At 42.9% G+C, this 12,688-nt stretch overlaps 1 protein-coding gene across 7 annotated transcripts in view; it reads left to right on the plus strand.

Annotated features, from left to right (window-relative positions):
- THRB (thyroid hormone receptor beta) overlaps positions 1-12,688 on the plus strand; it is a 373,141-nt gene that overhangs the window by 352,903 nt on the left and 7,550 nt on the right. For all 7 annotated transcript variants that reach the window (XM_017506231.2, XM_017506230.2, XM_017506229.2 and 4 more), the window contains 2 exons: positions 5,913-6,059; positions 11,430-11,688. In XM_017506231.2, the coding sequence (XP_017361720.1) occupies positions 5,913-6,059; positions 11,430-11,688 (406 nt within the window). The remainder of the gene's footprint in view (positions 1-5,912; positions 6,060-11,429; positions 11,689-12,688) is intronic.

The following is a 12,688-nucleotide window of genomic DNA, read 5'->3' on the forward strand; positions in this document are numbered from 1 at the left end:
GGAAGGAAGGAAGGAAGAAAGGGAGGGAGGGAGGGAAAAGAGGAAAAAAACACAGTGATTTGGTCTAGATTTTAAATCTATATTTGGGTCTGAGAAAATTAGAGTCTTTGGCAAATGAAGAACTTTGCAAAAGCCATTAAGATTTTCATAATAAATCTAAAGCCACTCTTTAAAGCTTCTCCCAAAAGCATTTAAATCATATAATTTTCTAGTTTTCTCCAATATACTCAAATCTCTGAGGCTACAGAAATGCCTAATTTCACCACCAACAATTCATGTGTGATGACAGTGAGGATGAAAAGCAGAGGCAGGCTCAGAAGAGAACAAGCAGCATCTGATGCCAAACAAGGGAAAGCGGTCTCTCCACCAAGGGTAGCTCACTTCTAGACCTCCAGCAGCAGCCCCTGACAGCAGCAATCTTGTCTACTGACATCACTTATTATTGTCTGCTGACATTGTATCATTATTCTGCTCCCTTAGTTTTCATGCCAAGTTGTAGCTTTGGGTGAATCTCTACTCAAGTATAAAATGTGACCTTTAGGATCAGGGGAGCCCTTTTCTACTCTTCCCCTGGCAGAGATACTGCCTGATTTCACACACTCTACTGGGGTACCTTCAGACAAGGGGCATAAGCAGAAGCATCAGACAGGGTGGGTGATGGGGCCATATGTGGTCTGTGTGCCTAGCTCATAGGACAAGTGCAATCATGTCAGGAAGGCATCTACCACCCCAAGTTATTAGAGTCACATCAGAAGAACGCAGGATAATCTAGAAGTTACATGAATGGACATTGGAACCAGACAGTTCCAATTCCATGCTTGCCTCTGTTGCTTTTTTAAGTGCAACTTCAGGCAAGTTATTTCACCTTTCTAAGGCTCGGTTGCCTTACCCCTTGCTGAATGGCATAAAGCAATAGATGCAAATGGCTTAACACTGCCTGGCATATTGTTAGCAACCACATAAGTGGTTACTACATGTGCCATCCTTAACACCACCACACCCGCACTGCCACCATCTTATTTCTGCTCATCCCAGGAAACGGGTAAGGCTGTAGTCATATCCCATGGCCCAAGGACCTTGACTTATTATCTGCCCAGGTCTTCCTGCTTAGCCTGGCAAAGATACAAGAAGACACCCTATGAACAAGTATAGAAGGGAGAGTCCCATCTGGCCCCATTCTATTCTGCATGTGCCAGAGAGTTGCCTTTTCAAGCCAAGAAGTCCTTGGCTCTGAGCCAAGGACTCGGCAAAGAGGTCAGCTGGCAGCATTTCCTACTTACCTTGAACGATGCTAATGAAATAGTCAAAGCAGAAAGCCAGTTGGTCACGATTTGTATAATACAAGCCTCACCCATGCTGAGCAAGGGCTGATGTCACCCCTGCGCACACACCTGAATCTCTCCTTTTGCACTTTCTACCCCCACTGTCCCAAGAAATCATTCTGGATTCCTCACCCCACAGCCAGTCCATTTTGGCCCCTGCTTTCAGCGGCCAACATCTAACTGGCATTCTCTAGGCCTCTCCATCTCTACTGCCACCCCCATAGTCGGCTTCAGCCTGCTCAAACCACAGCTTTTGCCTGCCTGTTTTTTCCTTTGGCTCCCCACATCTCTTCTCCACGCAGTAACCATCGTGTCATGTCTACACCCTGTTTACAGCCCTTCAGTAGATGCCCCATTGCCTTTAGAATAAGCCCATCTCCTCTCCATTGTCCACAACACCTAGCATCACGGGTCTCCTGCCTACCTCCACTCCCTCATTTCATGCCATCACTGGGCTCTAACCACATGAGCCTCCTTTCTGGCCTTGGACTTTACACTGGCTTTCCCCCCTGCCTTATATGTTCTTCCTCTGGCCCTAAGGAAGGCTACCTCCTTGATATTTCTCAAGTCAGAGTCCACACATTACTTTTCAAAGGGGCCTTGGCTGACCTTCCTTTCTCCTGCCTCTGTACATATTATCATGTCACCTCCAGACTTATCACAAATTCCTCCATGAATATATGTTTCTTATTTATTATCTATCTATCTTCCCTCACTACAATGCACATTTCCTGAGGATACACTGGTCATTGCTGTAACCTCAGCACCAAAACTAGGCCTGGCACACGGTACCTGCTCAATAAATATTGGTATAAGTATGCATTCATTTAATCACTTAACCAACAAGCATTCTGTCCTCCACCACTTGGCCCAATGCATTGTACACTGTAGGCAAAGACAAGTAAGACTTATTCTCTACCTGCTTAAATTCATATCTTTGGTGTGTACCTACATAACTACAATAAAAAGTGATAGTAATAAATGCCTAAATACCATATGAGTGATAGCTGTGGGCCACCATGTGTGTTTGAATGAGGAAAACATCATTTCAAACTGAGGTCACCTGGGAAAACATCTAGGAGAAGCTAGGACTTGAGTTGGGTCTTGAAGAGAAAAATGGGATTTGGAAAAGACAGAGATGAGAGACAGAAGTGGGGGCTTTGGAGAAAGCAAAAGTCTGGGGAGAAGGCAGCAGTGAAATGGTAAAATGTAAGGCAAGTTGTAGGGAAGACAGAGAAGACAGCTGGGCCAGCTCAGGAGGTCCATTTAGGGCAAAGAGAGGATGTCAGAGTAAGAGTTGAAAGTACCACCATGAGCTAGCTAAGGCAGTTGGATCCACAGAGGCAAAAAGCAGGCTTTTCCCTATAGGTCTACAGTGGCAAATCTACAGGCAAGCTAGAAACTTATCGTCACTATCTGAGCTTGATCTTGGGCACATAAATATATATGTGTATATGAGCAAAAGTATTTCTTATAGTAGTTTACAAGGCTATTAGCTGTAATAAGATATCTAATAGGTTCAACTAATATCAAATATTTGTACTCTATTTTTAACATCTTCCAAATATTTTTTAAAATTTTGTATCTTCGTTCTAAGTGAAAAATCTTCAGGGAAGTAACAAACAGTGTTTTATTGCTCAACCTTGATTAACTAGATGGTAACTCAGGTCAATTTATGGCTATATACAGACAGATAGATAGATTCTTTTTTGTTGTTCAGTATCTAAGATCCATTATGGAAAACAATTTTAATGATAAAATTGAAGGGTTTTTCTTTGTTTATAGTTTTACTTCTAGCAATTTTATTTGCCATTAAATATCCAGAGGCTTAAAAGTAAATGTTTTATTCTACCTTGATATATATTTTCAAAAGAAAATTTGTGAGGTTGTAACATTTGGGGGTTTAATTTTACTTAAAATTGCCATATTTCCTTGCATACTTTTTCTCCTTTTTTTCAAATCTTTAGACATGTCACAAGTGGAATTCAAACAACCCACACACCCACAAATTGAGTGAAAATAATTAACATTAGTATTAACCCACCAACATTTCAAAGGATGCTGAGTGCCATTTAAATACATCAGATTAGATCTATCAGTATTCATTGAGAGATGTTTAGATTCTACCAGGCCAAAACGATGTTATTACACTTTTCAATTTTATTTTTATTTCTAAAAAATGTCCACCCTACATATTTATAATTTATATATATAATTCTCTACCTTTTTGAATGTGTCTCCACATTCATCAGTTGATCTTCATAAAAGACTTGTCAAGTAGACAAGGTCAGTGAGATGAGCCTCAGTTTCAGGAATGAGAAGAAATTATAAAGAAGAGCAGGGATGTCTGAAGGCTGCAGGGAGCAGCATTACCCAAAGAAGCAGAAGTACCTTTTCCCTTAGCTCAATCTAGGTAAGAGGGAAGAAGGAGGCTGTACACATGATTACATCATCAATTGTGTCTGCACCCAGAGAGCCGGCTGAACAGCAGCCTTCCGGGGGCTTGCTATGCCAACAGTTGCCCCAAAACATTGTCAATCATTACAAAACATGACAAAAACCAGGTTTCATCCACTCACTGTGAGCAACACAAACAAAAAAATAAAGTAAAAAAATAAACAGGACACTGCAGATAGTCAAAAAAAAAAAAAGTTAACTGCAGCCAGCCTTTGTTATGTATTAATACGTTTTTAAAACCTTCCCCTGAGGCTATAACCATGACTCCTGGGCTGCTCCTGTTGACCCTGGTGCTCTGGCACCAAGAGGAGTAGAAGAATCATCTGCTTTTCCTCCTGCTAAGAACGTGATGTGCGCAGTAACAGGAGATATGTGGGAGGAATCATGGGAACTGGATTACCCTACGCTGGAGTTGGTTACTGCTAACTCAGTGGTTCTCAAAGAGTGGGCCCAGAGCAGCTTCATCAGCACACCCTGGGAACCTGTTAGAAATGCAGGTTCCCAGGCTCCACCCCCAACCTGCTGAATCAGATACACTGAGGAGGGGACCCAGAAATCAAGTGATACTGATGCACAGTGAAATTTGGGGGCCACTATATTAAGCTAGTCTCACTACACTCAGTGTCCTCACTGCTCTGCAAGTGAAGAATTCAGTCTTGCTCAACTCACTCACAGTGCCAGTTCCTCATTCCCATCCCCCCACCTTTATCCCTCCAAGCCCCTGGGTGCTGAAAGAAACTGGCCTTTTCCTGTCTATTTATTGTGGCTCTAGGCAAAGGCGGCCACCACTGGGTAGGGCCTGAGTCTCTGTGATCTCCTTGGTCACATTCACATCTTCCTGGGAGACAGATGGAGAGGCTGACAAAGAGCGTGTTAAGAGGAGTACAGCTTCTGTTCCCTCCCTCGTGTCAAAAGGTCCACAAGGAGTAGAAGCCCTGCAGTATGCGGGGGTGGTGGGGGTGGGGGAGGTGGAGCTCTGGGGAGACTGCTGTGTGGAGTCAGGGTCGCTCAGATCGCAGGCCTGGCCTCAGCAGCTTGCTCTGAACCTTTCTGAGCCCTGGTTTGCTCACCTGCAAATCAGGATTCGAATGAGAACTACTTGAGACAGGGTAGTATGCGAAGCAGCTGGCTCACTTGTAGGCCACAAATAAATGGTGGTTATGATTATCACAAAGACAAGGAGGAGAAGTGGAGCAGACTCGTTCTGAAGGAAGCACTGGGTGACGGCAGGAGATAAATGAACACAGATCACATCAGGGAGGTCACTGAGTGAGAAACTTAGATGGCGGCTATGGACATTGGGAAGCACATAAGTCACCTGGGAGTCTTGCTAAAATGTTGATTCTGCACCCTCTGCTCTGGGGAGGGGCTTGGGAAGAAGTCCGCAGACATCCAGGCTGCTGTACTTCCCTTGGGGCAGCAAGGCCATGGATTGTTCTTGAGCAAGTAAACAACAGAGAGGTACCCTAGGGACATTAAATACTAGTAAATTCGTCATTCTGCCCCAAGGTTTGCCAAATTTCCTGTAGACAGCCTAGCAATCTTCTCCCTCAACCCTCAGCTGAGACCACCTGAAACTGGAGTCCATAGGACAGAGGGGAGCTTCAAGCCATAGCTGGGTCAGAAGCAAGAATCTACAGGGTACCGTTTGCTAGGGCCCACCCTCTGCTCTATCACTGCCCACGTTGTATCCACCTCCCACACACAGACACACATCAGCATGTGCAGTGCTCTGAGCATGCCATCCCAGAGCCCCTAGAATTTATGTCACCTTACCTAAGTATACACCCTGTGTGCATTCAGAAACAAGCCCCAAATTCCTCTTCTTGCTCTTATCTCTCTCCCTTGCCCTCCTCCTCCTCCTCCTCCTTCTTCTTCTCTCTCTCTCTCCCTCTCTCTTTCTCTCTCTTTCTGCAGCAACGGTCCTGTAAACATTGTCTCTGGGGGCCTACTAAAGCAATGGCCAAGGCATACATCTTTGCTCAAAGAAATAGTGATTGTTAACAAATGATGTGAAAACTGAAAGCCATACAGGATGTCAGTTCAGAAGAGATTTTCTGCCGCATAAGAACCATGATAAATAAAGCTCCCTTCAACTTCCTCATTTAAATCTTTCTTTTTTCTCCTCCTTAGCCAGAAGACATTGGACAAGCACCGATAGTAAATGCCCCAGAAGGTGGAAAGGTTGACTTGGAAGCCTTCAGCCATTTTACAAAAATCATCACACCAGCAATTACCAGAGTGGTGGATTTTGCCAAAAAGTTGCCTATGTTTTGTGAGGTGAGAATGTTTTTCCTTCTGCATTATTTTTAATTATAGTTTCACCTGTTTCCAGGAATACTGGGTATTATTTACAATTTAATATTAATTGGTAGAGACTTAATCATATGAAAACAACATCAGTACAAAATGAAAATGCTTTCTATTTCATCTGTATTTCCCACTTTCTGTACTTAGTCATCATTCATTAGCTTGTCTCTGTAAGGTCCATCAAGGTCCTATTCATCCTCCTGATTCCAGGCATTGAGAAATAATGATAGCAATGGCTTCCATTGACTTAGCACCTATGATGTCCTAGTTACTACATTCAGGTACTTGGATTGGCCCACATTAAATCTAATCCTTCTAACAGATTTGCAGGGTCGCTCGTATTAACCCCATTTTCAGATGTGGACAATCAAGATCAAAGAGATTAAGTTAACTTATCCAAATGTGGCGCCATGGTTGAAACCTAGGTCTGTGTTCTTTCCAGTGCATAGCCCAGCCAGATAACTGTGTGGTCATGTCTTAATCCTCAAGAATAAGTTAAATGCCCCTCACAGAACCAGGCTCTTAACATTGTCACACACCTTTCCTCTTTTCCTATAAGCTCATTCTTGCTTGTCCTATCTCCAGGGCACCCTATAGAGCTGTCCCACCAGAGGTCATCAGCTTTCCCTTTGGGACACTTTATCGGTCCTGCCCTGTGGTGGCCGAGAGCACTGACTCTACAGTCAGCTACATGGGCAAGAATCCTAAACAAGTTATCCAGTATCTTCAAACTTCACTTATCTCATCTGTAAAATGGGAATTACAATAGTACCTGCCTCTTAGAGCTGTTGAAAGGTTTAAGTGGGATAATGTATTTATAAAGTGACTAGGCAGTGCCTGGATTGTAAAAAGTATTCCATAAAGTTTAGCTGCTAATACTGCTTTTATTTTATCTGTTACATTTCCATCCTGCCTCTAACTTCCTTCTTCTGAATCAAGTGGGGTTGATTATGTTTTCTGGAGAACTTTAAAAAACAATACTTCATAAGGTGCTTGTCTATTGCTCTGTATACGTTCAAGGGGACCCAGAAAGATACCAAATAAAGAGAGGGTCACGGACAGCTGTGAGCCTCTTGGGTAAGCGGGCTGAGTGATAAGTGATCCTGGTTTCACCTAAAAAGAAGCTAAGTTTTCTCACCTAGAATGACTGCCTGCTGCCTTGGCTCCCAGCTCTCTTGTGTCTTTGAGTTTGCAGTAACAGGACCCCAGATGGAGACAGAGAGACCTCATACATTATGGGGATACTTCTCATTGTCTATTTCTGAGCCTCTGCAGAAGCCATACCCAGAGGGACAGGGAAGTGTCCTCATACATTATGGGGATAGTTCTCACTGTCCATTTCTGAGCCTCTACAGAAGCCATACCCAGAGGGACAGGGAGGTATATATGTCATAAGACAGCTGTCTTCTTACTGTGTCCCCTCACGGCAGACAGCACACGGGAGCTCCTGGGATCTTTTACAAAGGCACAAATCCTATTCATGAAGGCACCACTCTCATGACCTCATCACCTCCCTAAGGCCCACCTTCAATATCCTCACACTGGGGATTAGGCTGCAACATATGGATTTTGAAAGGATACAGACATTCAGTCAATAGCACCAGGGGACCCGATATGCTAGTACACACAGCCTTGCAGTAGCAATGACTCATACCCCAGACCTAAAGAAGTCAGTAGGCACTGAGGAAGGGACTTTGATTTATATCTCTGTATTGGGCATGGAGCTTCCCATGCCTTTGACACCTTTTCTAAAAGTAGACATCTATTAACATTTTAGAAGATATTGTAAAAATTTTACATATGCATTGAAGGTTTATTTATACGACATAATAAAGGTAATGATTTACGGTAAGAGTACCACAAGCTTTTGACACCTTAGTCTTTTTTCAAATATTTTTGTGTACACACACACACACACGTGTACACATATATATGTGAAATATAACATATATTTAATATAATGTATACCATAATGTACTTTCAGTGTATGAAACTATTTTTAACTTTTTATTAAAGAATGAAGTGTATCTGTCATAAGGGTACAGCTCAATAAATTTTTACAAACGGAACCCACCCACATGATCAGCACCAAGATAAAGAAACAGATCATTACCAGTACCTGTCACTGTACCTAACTTTTTACCCTCAATGGCAGGATGTAGCATTTACATTTTCTTTTCCACAAAATGATTTTCAATGACCACACAGGATTTCAAAGAATACATCTACCATAATTTATGTTATCTGTTTTTACTGGATCTATAGTTCGTTTCCAATTTTTCACTAATAAAAATATGCTGCCGTGAACATTCTGATAATTATATCCTGCTCACGTCACTGACTGCGTCTGAAGGGTAAAGCCTGGACATGGAGTTTAAGGACCAAGATATACAGGTTTTTTATATGTGTTGCCAAATTGCCCTCATGAGAGAAACTATGTGCACTCTCACATCCACTGTGACAGGCTTGTTTCCCCTCACTCCTGCCATTTCTGGCTGTCATCTTTCTCTTTTGTTTGTGGGGATGGTTTTGTTTTCCTGGACCTCTCTTGGTCTTCTCTCTAGCTGTGTCCTTTTGCCCCCAGTTATTTGGTCTGAAGAGGGACACCACTGAGTTTGTGAACCCTACGACTCCAGCCAGCCTGCCAGTCACATAGTGTCTTTGAATGTTCCCCAGAGATGGTTTTTTTTAAAATGTAAAGCTCATGTAAACCAATCACTGAAGAGATATTTCAGTTGAAGGAAGAATACAGAAGCAGCAGCCATCTCCACCACCAGGAGCAAATACACTGTGCACTTTCGTCTGTGGCAAGGGCAAGGGGTCAACATGGAACTTTTCAAGCATGGGTTGTGGCAAGCTTATCTATCCAAGTTTCCCTTAAAAGTCCAAGCCTGTTTCATTTTTGATTCCATCTCTTTCTACCCTGATATCATGTGGTCTGCAAATTACAAAAGGCGATGGCGGTAGGATGGTGGGAGCACCTTTACAGCAGAGATGCATATGTTTTCCATCTTTGTGGCCTCCTGATGACCTTTAGCCTCTTACACTCTCTTTGAAACCCAAAAGAAGGGAATGAACTGTATAGGTTCCTGGGCTACCCGTGGAGTGAGCTGGAGATCTCAGGTGGTCTTGAGAGCCAGGGGTATCTTGCCAGAGGCAGTTTATCACATCTGCTATCCAAACTGTGTTCATGATCATTGTTCCTCTAAGATCCATGCCATCCCACCAAACAAGATTGGCATGACACCAGTGGCTTCACAAGAGCTAAAGTCACCTCTGGCAGAGCTGCCAAAACAACATGCAAAACCACTTCTAGAGCGCAGGGCCCTGTCATCTTTGCCAGTCAACCTGAGTGATGCTCTCCTAAGGAGGCAGGAAGAACCTGTGGGAGTATCCCTGTATCACTACCTGTCAGGCCCTTGTTGAGAGTACTTACAATGAAAGCATTTTGGCAGGTGTCTAAGAGATTATTTGCCCACGTGTTGAAACAAATCTCACCAGGATCCTACAAATCCCTCTTAAAGGAAAAGGCACCTGGCCCAGTTTTTAAACCACTGGTGATCCTTTGCAAATACTTATTCAGCTTTTATTTAAATTTGAACTAATCTTCAACAGTTGGTACTTAAACTAGAAATTTGGAAAAGAAAATTTCTCCTTCATCTACAATCAGACTTGGTTTAAAAAGTAGGGCCTGCCCAAGTTTGCATACTTTGTAACACATTTTAAAAATAAGTGGTTTGATCTGATTAGTAACTTCTCGTTGCTGTTCTATGCTGGTAGTTCTCAAGAGTGGAATCTGTGAACTAGCAACATAAGCATTACCTGGGAACTTTGGGGAAATACAAAAACTCAGTGGTTGGGGCCAGCAATCTGTGTTTAGCAATCAGAATCTAGACAAAAGCAAATCAGAGTGCTTTTTAAAAAGTGAGTGGAAGGAGAGAATTCATATAAATGGATTCCAGAATCAAGTATTCAGTGACTTTTATTTTGTAGAAAAAGCCAAGCAGTTTGAAATTAAATGGTAAAGTGACTAGGCTGAGCTAGTAAAAAATATAAAACACCCAGTATTTTAGATGTAATTCAATTGTATTGCTTTTATATAATAACCCAAATTGGACTGGTCAAGTATTGCCAAGAGCATTTCTCAAAAGGAATTCGTAACTGCTTTAATGAAGAGATAGATATTAGGTGTAACTCACACATTTGTTGTTTATGGAAACTTAGTAATATCCATGGTAAAAAGAGTATGTTCCCGTCTTCTCTTGGCATTGGATTCTGACAGATCCAGTTTCAAATCCTATCCACAAAATATTCATGTGACCACCCCCCCTCAACCCAGCTTGTTACCCTCTCAGTGCCTGGATTTCCACATCTGTAAGTAATGTGGAATTATGATATTTACCTCATTGTATTGCTGTCAAGATTAAATGAGGTGATGCATGGAAATCTGGGCATGATGCCCAATTCATCAAACACACCCATTTACTAATAGCCTTCCAAATTACTTTGATAATAGCATTTGATTAAACAGTCTCCCCTTCCAGAAAGTAAAATTCTGGTTTTTATTATTTTGCCTATGAGCAAAGGTATTTTTTATTATTGCCACAGTCTCACAAATCCTAATTAACAGGGTAACCATATGAGCTTAAAAGGAGATTGCAATACCAGCAGAAAGACCCGGTGTGTTGAGTAACTCCTGTGTCTAAGGTACTGAGAGGAACACAACCTTGGGAGCCAGGAGGTCTGAATTCTGCCCTCCCCTCTGCCTTTAAGTCCCTGGGTGACTTTAGATGAAGCTTATATCTCTGGGTCTCATGGGCAACATGTATCTCTGCCAGCAACCCTCTAGTTCTCTGCCAAGAGGCTCAAAGAGCAAATGTGCTTCAAAAACCGAAAGGAAGCCCAGTGGCCAGCTAAACAGTAGGGTAAGCTGTTACCTATTCAAGCTACAAAACAAAAAACAAACAAACAAAAATGGAGACTTTAACATAAACCCTGGTCTCAAGCAGTTATCAGTTGAAGTTATAAAACAAACCCCCAAACTGAGGGGTTATTAGCACAGTTTCACACCTGACTGTAATAGCAGTTGGAGACCTGCATCTGTCATAAAAACAATGCAAACTCCTGAGGTTGAAGTTGGCAAAGATTACAGCCAGCTTTGAGCATGAAATATGGTTGTTGAAAGTCTGCCAAGCAGGGAAGGGAAAACCATGGGTTCAAAGAATACAGGATAAATGTTAATGACAGAAGGTTATTCCTGTTGCTTTTAAGTTATTGTGTGTTGCTCCTGACTGGCATTTGTCCATTTGTTCTTCGCTGACGTGAGCTGGTTCTTTTCAGCTGCCATGTGAAGACCAGATCATCCTCCTGAAAGGCTGCTGCATGGAGATCATGTCCCTTCGCGCTGCTGTGCGCTATGACCCAGAAAGTGAGACTTTAACCTTGAATGGGGAAATGGCAGTGACACGGGGCCAGCTGAAAAATGGGGGTCTTGGGGTGGTGTCAGACGCCATCTTTGACCTGGGCATGTCTCTGTCTTCTTTCAACCTGGATGACACTGAAGTAGCTCTCCTTCAGGCTGTCCTGCTGATGTCTTCAGGTGAGTATGCCTAGACTTGTTAGTGGGCATCCAAAGAGCTTTTGCTTGTCTAGTGCTATTTCCAATCACTTGATGATTTTCAGTCCCCCTTTAGCTTCAGAAACATAGCTCACTCTTCTTCAGCAAGAAATTGCAGGTTTGCCAGTAGACCGGGAACTTAAAGGAGGGATGTCAGAAGTCTGATGCTTTTTGCAGTGTCCCAGGGTAGAAAGAAGCCAAAGGAGCCATCTTAAAGACTCTATGAAGTGATCCACCTTTGGTGGACACTGCGCAGCCCTCTTCATAGTTTCCGGCCAAAGCTGCCTCCTTCCGGTTTGGGGTATGCAAGATATGGATGTGAGTGACCACACGATTGTGTATTAAGTTCTGTGTGTGGAAACCACGGATGCAAGCTAGAGTCTGTTCATGGCTCAGCTACAACTGAAGTTTCAGTTATCTACTGCTAAACAGCACATCAACCCAAAACTTAGTGGCTTAAACATCCAAGAGGACTGGAGTTCGGCTGGAACATCAAACATTGGTTCAGGCCTCCCTCCATGAGGCCTTTCCTCCTGCAGGGTAGTTAGACTTCTTACTTGGCTGTTGGATTTCAAGAGAGAGTTCCAAGCACATGAAAGCAGAAGTTGAAGATCCCATGAGCATAAGACTCAGTCTCAAATCACACAGCATCACTTCATCCACATTGGATAGGCCCAAACAAGTCTGAGTGCCAGCCCAGACTCAACAGTCCCCCTCTAGATGGGAGAATAGCACAGAACTAGGAGTCCTCCATAAGCCACCATAGCTCATCACCAAAACATCTAACTCCCATCAGCTGGGGCAGATAATAATGCTGGCTTTTTTTCCTTCGGGGATCATGTCATAATAAATAAGGAATACCAAACACATCAAACCCTGACAGGGAAGATAGTTTTAAATGGAAGTGGTTTCAGAGTCCTCTGCATTTTCAGGGAACCCAAGTGTAGCTGTGCTCTGGCACTTGTCACTCTGCACTGTAACT

Source organism: Cebus imitator, unplaced genomic scaffold, assembly GCF_001604975.1.
Source record: "Cebus imitator isolate Cc_AM_T3 unplaced genomic scaffold, Cebus_imitator-1.0 Scaffold351, whole genome shotgun sequence".
Taxonomy (NCBI): Eukaryota; Metazoa; Chordata; class Mammalia; order Primates; family Cebidae; genus Cebus; species Cebus imitator.